Source organism: Nyctereutes procyonoides, unplaced genomic scaffold (assembly GCF_905146905.1).
Source record: "Nyctereutes procyonoides isolate TBG_1078 unplaced genomic scaffold, NYPRO_anot_genome, whole genome shotgun sequence".
Lineage (NCBI taxonomy): Eukaryota > Metazoa > Chordata > Mammalia > Carnivora > Canidae > Nyctereutes > Nyctereutes procyonoides.
In genome coordinates, this window is record NW_026575126.1 from 37,520,354 (window position 1) to 37,534,284 (window position 13,931).

Below are 13,931 nucleotides of genomic sequence, written 5' to 3' on the forward strand. Positions count from 1 at the left end.
AACCCTCGTGTCCGTGGTCCTTGACTGGTTGGGCCGTCACGGAAACAGGCGAGCCTGGGGACTTGCCTAGGGGCTCCTGGAGGGGCGACGGGGGGGACAGGGGTGCAGCCTGTCTGCGCACCGGGGCCAGCACAGGGCAACTCGGCCTTCTGCAGGCTTGACGGGGGTCAGTACAACCACCAACCCCAATCCAGAGGCCTGAGGGACTGCGGGCACACACGGCAGACTAGAGGAAGAGGACCTGGAGGGGGCCGTGTGGCCTGGTGGGCTCCCAGCGCTCAGCTCCGGTGGGGGTGCAGCAGTGAGTACGCACGGTCCCCGTGTCCCCCTTCCCACCTTCTGGAGGGGCAACCTTCCCAGACCTGGGCTACTGCTTTATCTGGGGTGGGCCGGCGAGCACGTCCCTTGCTGACCGCTGAACCTCTCCTGGGCGGACGGTATTTGTGAGAACGTGATCAAACAGATTCTGACTCTGCCCGAAAAGGGCCACAGCCAGAACCACTCCCTGTAGGTTCTGGAGAGGGAGGTGACCTGCTGAGGCCACACCAAGCTCCTTCCACTGAGCAGCAGCACTGGAGGCGAGTGGGGGCCATTCCTGGGGCAAGCTGTATGCCCCAGGGAGAGCAGGGCTGTACCCCCGAATGCAGCAACGCCACTGGGCCTCCAGCACAGACAGGAAGGCGCCTGCTGGAGCCCACCCACCCCCACCGCGGCCCACCCTCCCCCAGCCACAGGCCCTGGGCCACCCCTAAGCCCCTGGGGCGCCAGCAGACACAGGAGCACAGGGGTCCTGGTAGGAGCTGCCCACCTTGACCTGTAGCCTCGGTGAGGGCAGCTGGGAGCCAGAGCCAATGACCTGGGGGCACGCGGGGTGCACAGCGGGCAGGGGGTGGGTGGACAGGTGACACGAGCAGAACAGCCCTAGGAAGGGGTCTGCTAGATTCGGGTCAGGGCCGAGTGTGGGAACCATTAAGAGGGGGCTGGAAGGGCTGGCCAGTCCAGGATGCCGGCCACGGCGCCGGAGCCAGTCGCTGCGGTGCGAGTAACCCAGCCGGGCCTTGCAGGCCACAACCAGGGCAGGGGCAGGCTGGGCGCTGGCAACGTTTGGTAAAGTTTTTGAAAAATGAAAAACCAATGTTTTTCCTATGTTGGAACATCCCGTGAAGAAACAATCATGTGCATCAAAATATGAATCCAGAGGGGCGCCTCGGGGGCTCAGTGGTTGAGTGCCTGCCTTCTGTTCAGGTCGTGTGACCCCGGGGTCCCGGGATCCAGTCCCACATCGGGCTCCCTGCAGGGAGCCTGCTTCTCCCTCTGCCTGTGTCTCTCCCTCTCTCTCTCTCATGAATAAATAAAATAAAATCTTTAAAAAAAATCATAAAAAGAAAAAAAGAGAGATACAAGTCCAGAGTGCACCCCAGAGGAGTCTGGGACTGAGAACATTTTTCAGCCTTGCACACAGACCTCAGGACCACTCCGAGGGCAGGCCCCACCCCTCAATGACCTCCCTGTGCTGTGGAACCTCCAGGGCCCTCCTGTGGCTGGGTTCACCGGCCATGCTCCGTCTGGCCTCCACCTCCATCAGCACAGCCCAGGTGTGTTCACGTCCACAGCACCCTGAGGGGAGCCGGGCACCCCTGGGTCAGCTGCCAGGACCAGGTCGGGGCATCACTCACTCCCTGTCCTCCCAGAGTGATCTGAATGGCTCTTGATGCTCAGTACTCCCAGGACAGGGCCGGGAAAGGGGATCAAGGCACCCCAAGTCTCAGGGCACTGGGCCCAGCATCCCAAGGGGATCCACATCCTCCACCCCCCTGGACGGCACGCCAGAGGAGCCTTCCCCCACTCCCAGAGTCAGCCCACAGCCTCCCTGCCTCTGCCCAGGAGAATGCCACACGGGTGAGGATGTGGACACAGAGAGCATCTGTTGCCAGATGCCTCCAACCACCCTGGGCCCTTCCAGAGGAAGGCAAAACATGGCAAGACACCAAAAGGAACCCTGGTCCCACAGCTCAGCCACATCCGGGTCTCTGGGGGCAGGGCACGACAAGGTCCAAGACCATTTGGGAGCGCTCAGGGCTTCCAGGCAAAGCAGCACACACACGGACAAGTTCAGACTTTACTGGCGCCGCCCCAGCTGGGTCTCCACCTCAGGGGAGAAGAGGGGGCTACAGAGGCAGCAAGCCAGCCCCAGACCTCTGGAGGCCCTGGGACAGGAGACCCCTGGGGCTCTACAAAGCCCATCCAGCCCTGGCAGCCACTGAGCCAGCACAGAAGATGGGGTTCATCCACCAGCCCCCACCAGACTCGTGCGCCCGCGGGGGCGGGGGGCAGGACCCCGCGCAGTCACTCCCTGCTGGCCCTCTTCTGCACCACCACAGGCTCAGACAGGGCCTGCTGCTCAAGTTGCCCAATCAGCTCCTCCACGTAGACCTTGAACAGAGGGCTCGGGTCCTGCAGGAGCGAGACGGGGTCACAGTGAGCTGCTCCGGGGAGGCAGGAACGCAGCTGCTGCTGGCCAAGCATCAGGGGGAACGTGGCCCTTCAGGCTTGGCCTACAGCCACCAGCCCAGAGGACAGCCCTGTCCGTGAGACAAGAACCACCTTCCACTGGGGACACAGGGCTCCGGCATCTGTCCCCATCTTTCCTGCCTTGGGGTCCTAGGCCATGGAGGATACCCAGTTCTAGCAGCAACCATCCACTCCAGACTTTCCAGGATGTAGATACAAAAATACAACTCTGAGACTGCGAAGACCCCAGGGCAGGGGGTGCCACGTGGGCAAACCAAAGGTGCCCCCAAGAATTCTTCTGTCCATGAATTTATGAAGTCAGCCGGGGAGCAGGAGAGTATCAGCACGTCGAGGGGAGAGGGCACAGCACACGGAACCCAAGGTTGTGGCTCCATCAGGGCAGTTCCTCCCCAGGCCCACCACGTGCAGCAGCCCTAGGCCAGGTTCTCCCTGGGCCAGCACACGCCACCCCGTCTGTCCACTGGTGCTCAGCCGCCGGTGCTCACACATGCTCACCTTCTCCTCCAGGAGCCTCTGCTTCTCCACAGCCTCATCCAGCGTCAGGCCAACCCACTCGGCTTCTGCCTCCGGGATGACAAACTCCTGCCCCGTTTGGGGGGGGGGGGGGAACAGGCCCACAGTGAGCGGAAGGACGGCCAGCCAACAGGACCCCCAGGGAGCATGACGCACCAACGGAGGCCCCCACCTTGTACTTGTCGTAGGTGGCTGCCCTCTTCTGGGGATTGTCGGGGTGCAGCTGGGAATCCTGTCGGGCGAGCCGCAGCAGCATCCCTCGCTTCAGGTCCATCCCGAACTTGGAGCACAGGTCCTCCTCTGGAGTCTGGCAGGAGACCATGCATGGGGCAGGGCTGCTGGCAGGGCCCTCCAGCCACCCGAGAGCAAAGGGAGGCCCGACGGCGGGGAAGGAGGCAGCAAGGCTCGCTGGGGACCCTGCACCCAGGACGACACGCCGGGGAAGCCCGCCCTGCGCCCGCACAGCCCCCGGCCTGCCTTCAGGATGTAGAAGTCGAACCCGTAGGCCGCGTCGATGAGGTCCAGGGTCCGCGCCGTCACCGTGACAGCGAACTTCGTGTCCAGGATCTCACTGTAGAGCTCACGCTGCAACAGCTGTGGCTTCCACACCTTCTTCACCCTCTTTGAGAGCTAAGGGAGGGACAGAGACGTCACGCGCGCTGCTGCGGCCTCCCCCGGGGCCGGGCGGGGCGGGAGGCGGGGAGCGGGGCCGGGGCCCGCCGCCACCTACCTTGTCGTCGCCGACGTACCTGTAGCCGACGACCCAGCCCTCCCCGCCCCAGAGCCCCAGCTGCGCCTCCGGCGGCCGGTACACGGGGATGGGGACGTCCTGCACGCGCTCCCGCCGGCCGCCCGCCCCGGCCCCGGCCCCGGCCCCGCGCGGCCTGTAGTGCACCGGCGCGGGCGCGCGCGCCTCCTGCAGGGAGCGCAGGTAGTGCGGGGGCAGCCGCGAGCAGATGCCCTCCCGCAGCCGCAGCCGCCTCCACAGGCCGACCGGGACCTTGTGCAGCGGCATCCCGGCGCCCCCGCTCCACCCCGCCGCCCCGCCGGAACCGGAAGTGACGCGCCGCGTCTCGGCCGCCACCCGCTGGCCGAGGAGCCCGTCAGTCTAGCGCTCGCCCCGCCCCCTCCGTGTCCTTAGGGACCGTGGAAAATGCCCTGCGGCGAGGGCGGCAGCCCCAGGCACCGTAGGCCAAGGCCGCATCCTCACCCGAGGCGGAGGGCGGGGCTTGTGACCCGGGCCGCCTCCCTCCCCTCTTCCCCCCCTGCCCGCCCCTCCCCTCCCCCCGCCACCCGCCCCTCCCCTCCCCCCGCCACCCGCCCCTCTCCCCTGTCTAAAATAAAACACTGCAGTGTCTCAAAATATCACTGTAAAATATTAAACTCACCAAACACAGCAAAATCAGAGCTACATAAAAATGTCTTGCCAATTTTTAACCCCCGAAACGCTACATAGAAATGTTTCCTTTTTATGAGCCCAAGTGAAGGGGGCCGCGGGCACCCAGGGCCGCAGGTGCCCAGCCCTGCCCCGGGCACAGACAGCAGCCCACCGCGGTGCTGCCGCCGCCTCCTGCTTCCCCCACGAAGGACGGGGTGCGCGGGTCGGGTCCCTGGGAGCCTCCTCCCCAACAGTGGCTCGGCCATTGGGGCAGCAGTGGTCCCTTCCTCTCCGGGAGCAAGTCCCCACACAAGGGACCGGGAGCCCACGGGCTGGCTGCGGCACTGCACTCCTGGGCAGCTACCCCCCCCCCCCCGCCCTCTCCCCAGGGGCCTCAGCCTCTCCTGGAGCCCCAGGGCCCATCAGCTCCCTGCCTGCGGACTGTGGTCCCCTCTCCCCACACGTCCGCGTTAGCAGGGAGCATCCCCATCAGGGATCCAGGGATGTAGGGAAGGCACAGCTCCCAGGCTCAACGGGGCAGGGGCTGCAGGGGGTGGGCTCAAGCCAGAACCTCACAGAGGAACAGGGATCATGGGGAATCTTTCTCCCCACCTCCAACCACCTCTAGGCAGCAGAACACAGAACATGCCCCTGCGTGGTACCTGTGGTTTCCAAGCAGCCAGGCCCAGGCCCCTGGGGCCCCCGCACAGGGAGCCCGCAGCCAGCAGGCACAATGGAATTGGGGGTTGGGGGTGTGGTCTTCCCCTCGGGAGGAAGCAAATAGTGCATTGGGCAATTTTATTCTGTTGGAAATCAATCTGGACAGGGTCCTTCTCCTTTGGTCCTGCCCCTGGCCAGAGAGTCAAATCACAGCTGCAGGCGTCCCTGAGCCGGCCACATCACGTCACCATGTACAGCTCCTCTCGGTGGTTCCTACAGATCTGATAGTGGCAAGTGAGCTTCTGCGAGCAGGCCCAGGGCTTGGTGTGCTCCTCACGCGGCGGCAGCAGGAACGCCGCACTTCCTGCAAGCAGCATGTGCCAGATGCTGTGCATGTAGTAATAGTTGTCGCTGGTCATCATGGAGGTGTAGATGGCGACGGCCACAGCAGCCATGGAGATGCCAGGCAGGAGGTAGAAGGCCCAGCGCTGCCAGGATGTGGGGTAGCAGTGGCGCCGGTGCCCGCAGCGGTACACCTGGGGGAGCCGCCAGGTGAGCGTTGCTGGGGAGCTGCGGCCACAGCCCCCCAGGGCCCACCCAGGTCCAGGCAGCGGCACCGTCCTGCAGTTGCAGAGAGGGCCTGTGCGCACAGACATTTGACCGCTCTCGGGCCGGGCCGTGGGGAGTCCCTGGCGGCCCTCAGCACGTGTGGGGACTCAGGCCCAGGAGCAAGAATCCGGCCCCAACGAAGGGCCAGGATGTCTTGTCCCGAGTAAGGGTGTGTGGGGGAGCCAGACTCAGCCCAACCACCGGGGCGGCGGAGGCGGGGGGGTCTGGGCAGGAACACTGGCCCGTCCCAGCTCCTTACCCACATGGTGACCATGACCACAAAGGCAAAGAGACAAGGCCCCAGCGTGTTCCAGGCACCTCTGCGGTCTAGCTGCAAGGACATGGCGAAGATCAGCGTCCCCAGGAGAAACAGGACCTGGGCAAGACACGGGGTGACCACAGGGTCACAGGCCAGAGCCGTTTACAGCAACATGAGGTCCAACGGGTGCAAGCAGCCCGGGGACAGTGACCATGCTGCTGTACCCACAGCCCAGACCCCCTAGGGTTGCTGGCTGGGGGGCAGATGACCACCTCAGCCCCTGCACTGCTGGGACCCGTGGCTCCCATGGGTCCGTCCACAGTGAATGTCGGAGGCACCAGCGTGGCCAGGCAGGGCACCGGAGCCCGTGTTTCCATCAGCCAGGGCCACCTGAGGCGGAAAAGCCCCCAGAGTGTCCTCAGCACCAGGGACTGCAGCAGCACAGCCGGGGGCCTCACTGAACCCGCCCACCCGAGTCCCTGCTCGTCGGCCGCCTCGCAGCAGGAGGCACCACGAGCCTTGGGAGGCCCCCGAGAGCCGAGCTCTAGCTCTGGTCTCGTCCTCAGCAGGCCGCGTGCCGGGGCCCAGCCCGGCGTCAGGAGTCACTCACGTGTTTCTGGGCCGCCTTCAGCCGCGCCATGCAGAGGATGGTGACCCAGATGGACACCCCCGAGCCCAGGAAGTCACAGAACTGCAGCGTGTCGTAGCCGAGGATGCACAGCACCGCCTCCCCGGGCTGGTCACACGCGTGATAGAACTGCACACGGGGTGGTGAGAGTGGCTGCGGCCCACGTAGCCCACCCCTGCCCTGCACCCAGGGGGGCGCGGCCAGCCTACCGTGGAGAAGAACATGGTGTAGGCGTAGACGGAGGCCTCCACCAGCAGCGCGCGGTGCACGGAGACAGCGATGGGCGCCAGGAACACGAGGTTGCTGAGGGTGAGGAGGAGTGTGGCCACCCTCTGCTGGGCCACGGTCTGCGCCGTGCTGTTGTCTGTGCAGCTCCACCCACGCCAGCCTGCGGGCCCAAGGGATGGCAAGGGGGCTGAGGCCCGCGGGGTGCTCCTGAACGTCAGGGCCTACCCCGCACCTAGAGCCCTGCAGGGAAGCCCCTTCCTCACCCAGGAGCAACTGGGACAAGCCGGGGAAGGTGTGGGGCAGGTGTGGGTTAGGCCTGGGCAGGTGTGAGGCAGGTGTGGGGCAGGTGTGGGGCAGGCCCGGGCAGGTGTGGGGCAAGTGTGGGTTAGGCCCAGGCAGGCGAAGGGCAGGTGTGGGGCTAGTCAGTGGCAGGTGTGGGGCAGGTGTGGGTTAGGCCTAGGCAGGTGTGGGACAAGTGTGGGTTAAGTCCAGGCAAGTATAGGCCAGATGTGGGGCAGGTGTGGGGCAAGTCAGGATCAAGTGTAAGGCAGGCCCGGGCAGGTGTGGAGTAGGTGTCGGTTAGGCCCAGCAGGTGTGGTTTAGGCCCAGCAGGTGTGGGGCAGGTGTGGGGCAGGGGAGGCCAAGGTCAGCAAGCAGTACTGCCTCCGGGGGTGGCATCTGTGCCTGGGGTGCAGGGGTGGGGGACTGTGGGTGCATGGTAGGCACGGGGAGGAGGCATCTGCCCTTGTTCTGCAGAGTTGCACTCTGGCCTTGACAGAACGGAGATGGGCTCTCCGAGGAAGGCACAGGGCCAAGATGCCAAAGGCAGAAGTGTTTGGAGGCGGGGCTCCTGTGGCTCAGCCGGAGGAGCCTGCCACGCTTGCTCCCGGAGTCATGAGTTCGAGCCCCACACTGGGTGTGAGGACTGCTTAAATACATAAATGTAAGAAAAAACAAAACAAAAAAGTGTCTGGAGCCTCCAGGCCTGGCCCTCACCGGCCTTGCAGCTGCAGCCTGCGTACAGATAGCTGTGTCTGCGCAGCAGGAGACACTGGCCGTAGGGTCCGCAGTCGTTCAGACAGGGTACCAGGTACAAGGCGGTCTCCACGAGGACCGAAGCCTGCTCACACTCCCTGTGGGAAAGGGGCACAGGAAAGCCGGCTGCTGAGCTGCGCTGGCCGGGCCCTCGTCAGGGCTCCCAGCAGCCTCCTGGACACACGGAACCACACTTGAGGCCCCCAGGCTCGACGTGTCGGAGGACAGCAGCTGAGGGCTCTGCGAGGCCGATGTGCCCTTCCCCTCGGCCTGCCCCGGGTCCCAGGCTCCCTGCACTGCCCCCGGGGCTGCAGCAACAAGGGTGACCAGGTGCATGAGATGAATGCCTCGTCTTGCCCAGAAGGCAACTGACTGCGCGAGGCTTGCAGAACGCTTGGTGGCTCCAGACCTCGAGCGGGCAGCCCTGTGCGCGGTCCCGCCATTGGGGTTCAGCCACTTGCCCCCGGTAGTGCCCGGGTCTCCAGGTGTACTCACTCAGGACTCTCGGGGCACACCAGCTGCAGGGAGAGGTACCAGTTGTCCGTCTCCGGGTAGGGGACGATGAGGTCAGCCTTGCGGGATGCGGCGCTCAGAGACAGGCGGATGCCCTGGAAGAAGGCTGCGGGCAAGTGGGGGGCCTGCTCAGAGGTGGCAGGGGCGCGGCGGCGGGGGCAGCTGGCGGTGCGGCCCACCCGTACCTGTGGTGCAGTTGAGCGACGCGTTGAAGCTGAGGAAGGGCGAGGCGGCGTTCACGCAGACGGCCACCCTGGTGCTGTTGGTCATGGCCGTCTAGGGGGACAGGCCGCGTTGAGCTCAGGCCCGCGTTCCCGCTCTACCCGGCACTGGCCACTGTCCTCTGTGGCCCCTCCAGGGCTGGGGCCCCCCGGCCTGACCCCGGCCACAGCCCATCTCCCTCACCATGGCCCTGAGAACACAGCCCTCCCCCGCCCCGGTGCCTGCACGGTCCCCATCCCCCCAAAGGCTGACCCCGAGTCCGAGCCTGTCAGTGCAGGAGGAGCCAAGCATGGTGCGTGGGCGGGTGCGCCCCGCGCTGAGCCAGGCCCGAGGCACGCACACGGGAGATACCTGGTTGGCCTGCAGGGAGATGCCGAGGGAGCCCCCACTGTCCGTGCCCGTGTGCAGGTACAGCCGCATCACCGACGGGGTGCCCGACTGCACCAGCACCGACACCTGGTCCGCGGGCCAGAAGCGCACAGACAGCACGTCTGTGTCCTCCCGAATGACCGGGTAGCTCGTGAGGCAGAAGGGGCCACCGCCCACCCCGCAGCTCCTGCCCGGGACCCAGGAGCCCGCGCCAGGGGGCAGCAGAGCCGCGGAGGCGTTACAGCTGCGGTTTGGGCTGCTCTGCAGGAGGTGCTGCAAGTTCATGGTCCACGGCCTGCAGGCTGTTGGAGGATGGGGCTCAGCTGCAGGGGGCTGGGGGTCCGGCGGGGGCAGAGCCACGCGCACCCGCCCTCTGCACACAGCCCACCTGTGAGGGCAGCCACAGCCCTGAAAGCCACCAACACGTGAGGTCCTGCCAGGCTCTTGGCCGTCACTTGCAGCCACCGCTCCCAGGGTGGCGAGGGCAGCAGCAGGCGGCAGGACCAGGTGAGGCTGATGCACGTGAGCACCTTCTGGAAGTTTCTGGGCAGGGTGGCTGAGCCCACGGTCAGGCGCACGGGGCAGCCCAAGCTCCCATTGGTCACACAGCCCTGCAGCTCCAGCCGCAGCTCCTGGGTGTACTCGGGGATGAAGATTCTGTGGCCAAAGGGACATGCTCTTGCTCAGGCTCCCTGACTTGCACCACCTCCTGCGTCATTCCCACGAGGTGCTGGCCGAAGGGGGGGGGCCGCCGGGCCCTGAGACCCAGGACCCACGGTGAGGGCACGGGGACCACCCAGTCCATCACACCCAGAGGCAGGGCCTCCCTGAGGTCCCACTCACTTGAGGTAGCTGGGATGGGAACGGAGAGTCTGTGGAAGGGGAACATCAGGCTCCAGGATAGAGACCTCGACTGCCCGCACGACCAGCATGTCAGGATGGAAAGTGTACACGCAACTGGGAGGGACAAAACCCTAGGAGAGACGGGTGTGGGGGTCAGGGCCATAGCAGGGGACCCGCGGGGGGGTCAGGGCCGGAGCAGGGGGCCTGGGGGGGTCAGGGCCGGAACAGGGGCCCAGCAGGGTCAGGGCCGGAGCAGGGGGCCTGGCGGGGGATCAGGGCCAGAGCAAGGGGCCCGCGGGGGGTCAGGGCCAGAGCAGGGGGCCTGGTGGGGGGGTCAGGGCCGGAGCAGGGGTCCCATGGGGCCGGTGGCAGAGGAGGTCAGGGCTGACCACTGAGCTGCAGCAGCGCACAGGGAAGCAGGGCAGTGAATCCTAAAGCAAAAGCTGCCCCAAGGGCATAAATGACGGGGGTGGGGGGAGGGGGGTCCCGCACTGAGGGCCCTGCCCCCACCCCTCAAAGCGGCCCCTTTACCTTCACCTCAATCTTCTGGGATGAGGGAGGCAAGTGGGCAGCCACAAACCAGTCCCCGGGCGCTGGGTGGGAGACATTGACGGACGCATTGCTCTGCAGCATCTTGATGAAGAAGGGGGACTGCATGGAGGTGTTGGCGGGGAAGTCGGTGCCCAAGGGGTTGATAACAGGAGGCGCGCCGTAGCGGAAGTACCTGCGGGCAGAGAGCGGCAGGTTGGGCGCAGGCCCGGGGCGCGGGGCAGGCGGCAGCGGGCGGCAGTACCTACACGGTGACCTCGGCGTGGCTGCAGGCGGGGCTGCCGCCCCGGGACACCTGCAGTAGCCAGCGGAGCAGCACGGCGTCAGGGGGCACGCGGAAGTGGAAGAGTCTGGCGCTGCCGTACCAGCTGTAGAAAGACAGCTTCTGTGGAGACTGCGAGAACTGCTCGGACACCAGCCTGACGTCTGCAGGTAGAAGGGGCTGTGAGCCAGGCCGCGGCGCCCATGGCGCCCGCCTCCCCACGCGGTCCCACGGAGACGTGAGCGGAGCCCCGGCAGGCACCTGGCTCGCTGACCCCAATGCAGCACCGTCCTCTCCCGCCCTGGCAGCTTCTCCGCCTGCTGTCCCACCGGGCCAGGCTGCATCCTTCCAACCCCCGGCCCCACGTCGTTGATCCCCGGACGACACAGCCTCGGACCCTGAAGCCAGCTCTCCCCCAACCAGCGACAACGCGCCCATTGGGCAGCTTCCGCAATGAGCTCCCCGATGTCGGGAACCCCAAATGCCTGAGACCTTCGAAGCACGTCCCCGCACACCCTCCCACACGTGGTCATGTAGCCCGGGCAGCTCCGGGGCCAGGAGACGGAGGCTGAGGGACGCAGGAAGTGTGCCGCATGGGAGCTCCGGACCCACCTCCTCTTGGCCCTGGGCATGGGACCCCTGAACCCTTGCTCCCCCTCCTCTGAGCCTCCCCTGTCCCCTGGTGGGGTTCCACTTGGGTGAGGAGACTCAGGCCTGGAGACCGGCTACCTGCTCAGGCCCATGATGACCCGAGGCACAGCCAAACTAAAGTCTGGCGGGGAGGCAAGCAGAGACCTGGGGGGACGGGGCCCCAGCCGGAAGCCTGGCCCGCGGTGATGACAGAGGACCAGCTGGTTCCTGGACTCTGGTGGGTTCGTGCTCATGCAGACTGCACAGAGGCATGGCCGGGGCCCCTGGCAGCAAAGTGCCCACGGCCCCAGCCTGGAGCGCCCCTCTGCCCCTGGCATAGAGCTCTCAGGTCCCCACCTGTGTGCAAAGCTCCCTGGCTCCCCTCCCCTCCCTGCTCTCAGAGTTTGTACCCGATGCTCACCCTGTCTTGCCAACGTTTCTAGGGCCAGCTCTGAGTGGTCGGGGGCTCAGCCGAGGCCTGAGGCCTCACCGCCGATTAGGGCCCTCCTGGGAGTGTGTGCCCAGCACAGCCTGCACCAGAGCAGGCGTCTGGCCCCACGAGCACTGCCCACCCACAGCCCTCCCTCTCGGGGCTCCCACAGAACAGAAACACCCTAAATGTTCTCTGTGTTCTCGGGGGCAGCTAGCCAGGGGTGCGGGCCGTGAGGTGCCTGGGCTCGATGGCAGGCAGTTTGGCCCCAGCACCAGCTCAGGCCCCGTCAGGCCCGTGCCTCCTGTGACCTTGGATGTTCCTTCCTTCCTCTGGGTCCCAGCTTCCTCCTGAGTTGGCTGAGGCAGACAGCACCTCCCCTCAGGCACCCTGTCCTCTGAAGTTAATGGATGTTAAAGTGCTTCCGGGAGAACATCCCCCCACCCCCACCCCCGCTGTGGACGCAGGAGGGTGTGGCCTCTTCCTCTCCACTGGGAGACAGGCTGCCTGCCATCACCCCCATAGCAGGCCTGGGCCCCTCCAGGTTAAGCCAGGTGAGCAGGGAAGGAGCTGGCGGAGCAATGGCAGAAACGATAGGAACCCACTTGCACAGCCGGTCTGAGGTCCAGAGGAGCCCACATAGCAGAGAGCTCAGGGGTAGGCTCTATGCGGGACGGAGTCCAGACTTCCCAGGTGGCCGCTGGCCACCGGGTCCCATTCCCCCCATTGTGGGCTGAGTCCTAGAGCCGTCCACCAGCGGGGCACCCAGCACCCTGGCCTGAACGGGGCAAAGACATCTGGCAAAGACATCCGGCAGCCGCCAGCGCGGGAGCGCCAGCCTGCGGACACCTGGAACACAGGTGGTAGCTGTGACATTTCCCCAGGTGCACAGGAGATAAGAGACCTGCTCAAGGTCGCCCTGAGACCCAGGGAACCCCTTACCAGGACGACATGTCCCCTCCAGCATCCCAGCCCCACGGCCAGACCTCCTGCCACGCAGTTACGTTGCTGAACAGGAGCCCATTACCCGTATCAGGGGGCACCAGCCTCCTGCACCCTACCCTGCCCTGTGGGCCCCTCCAAGAACACAGGATCAGTTGGAAGAAAGTCCGTGAACCTGTACTGGGAACCCACGTGAGGGCACACTACCCACACCCTCCGGAGCAGGGCAAGTACCCGGTAAGGACACCCTGCCTGGGCACAGATGTCAGGACCAGCGGTCTGCCCTGTCTGCAGGCCTGCGCCCCCCACCTGGGAGCCCTCACCCAGCCCTGACCTCAGGATGGAGAGGAGGATGGACACAAAGGTGGCAACATCCAGCGGAGCAGCTGAACCAGCAACCAATCTCCCGCAAAACCACCTTTCAAGTAGAGCTGTGCCAAGCGGAGGCCCAGCCCTCAAAGACACAGGAGCTCGGAGGGTTTCAGAGAAGGGGGGGGCAGGGAGCCAGGAGTGGAGGGGAGCGCCCCAGGCTGTGCCAGCCGCCAGGCATCTGGGCCCCGGGAGACCAAGGCAACGCTCAGGGGGCTTGACACCTCCAAGTGTCTCTCCCCCAGGCAGGACCCTGAGGAGCCACTTCCTGGGGGTTCAGTCCAGGGAGGGGACTCTCTTGGGGCAAAACCGCCCAGGCCTACCCCTCTCCTCAGGTCCACCTGGAGGCCAGCGGCCAAGAAGCAAGGCCAGCTGTGGGGGTCACCGCCCGGGGCTTGGCTGTGACCCTGTGGAGGGTGAGGATGGACGCCCGCGGGGCCCACTCCCGGACCCAACAACTTTCTCCCGCCTCTGAGGCCAGAGGGGCCCGGAATCCCACCGCCCTGCGCCCCAGCTGAGGCCTGCGCCCCTCCACGCCCCACACCCCCCCACACCCCCCATGCCCCTCCACCGCCCTTTGCCCCAGCCCAGCCCTGCGCCCCTCCACGCCCCCACGCCCCTCCACCGCCCTGCGCCACTCCACTCCCCCCCACGCCCCTCCACCGCCCCGCGCGCCGGGAGGGACCCGCGAGGGGCCGCGCGCTCCAGGGCGCGTCGGCGAAGTGGGCCGCGGCGGCAGGTAGGGGCGCCGGCGTCCTCCCAGCCCACCTGCCCCGCCGCCGCCGCCGCAGGTGAGCGCACAGGCGCCCCAGCCAAGTCACAATCCCCCCACCCCCGGCTGCACCCCATGGCGCCCGCGGGGCCGCGCGGCTCACCGCTCCTCCTGCCGTCACCGGCGGCCGCGGGGAGGGCCCGAGCGAGCAGCAGCAGCAGCGGCCCCGCCACCGCCGCCACCACCGC

At 66.4% G+C, this 13,931-nt stretch overlaps 2 protein-coding genes across 2 annotated transcripts; both read right to left on the reverse strand.

Annotated features, from left to right (window-relative positions):
• Positions 1-2,105: 2,105 nt before the first annotated feature.
• Positions 2,106-4,093, reverse strand: MRPL28 (mitochondrial ribosomal protein L28). The gene is made up of 5 exons (XM_055339888.1): positions 3,776-4,093; positions 3,523-3,675; positions 3,218-3,352; positions 3,028-3,114; positions 2,106-2,454 (listed from the first exon to the last, which is right to left on the reverse strand). Exons 1-5 carry the CDS (start codon positions 4,058-4,060, stop codon positions 2,347-2,349), a joined length of 768 nt encoding a protein of 255 aa, XP_055195863.1. The 5' UTR covers positions 4,061-4,093; the 3' UTR covers positions 2,106-2,346.
• A 307-nt stretch (positions 4,094-4,400) lies between these two features.
• On the reverse strand, positions 4,401-13,931 carry PGAP6 (post-GPI attachment to proteins 6; the record flags this gene model as incomplete). Its single annotated transcript, XM_055339851.1, has 13 exons — positions 4,401-5,619; positions 5,952-6,068; positions 6,562-6,708; positions 6,789-6,967; positions 7,804-7,940; positions 8,338-8,461; positions 8,541-8,631; positions 8,929-9,248; positions 9,335-9,603; positions 9,790-9,920; positions 10,321-10,513; positions 10,587-10,764; positions 13,847-13,931. Coding segments are annotated over 13 exons (2,268 nt in total), but the record flags the coding sequence as incomplete, so codon positions are not given.

Coding starts and splice junctions, on each gene's coding strand:
- MRPL28 (XM_055339888.1), bottom strand. CDS start 4,060: ATGCCGCTGCACAAGGTCCCGGTCGGCCTGTGGAGGCGGCTGCGGCTG. Junction 3,115..3,217: donor CCACCTACGACAAGTACAAG/GTGGGGGCCTCC, acceptor CAAACGGGGCAG/GAGTTTGTCATCCCGGAGGC. Junction 2,455..3,027: donor AGAGGCTCCTGGAGGAGAAG/GTGAGCATGTGT, acceptor TCGCTCCTGCAG/GACCCGAGCCCTCTGTTCAA.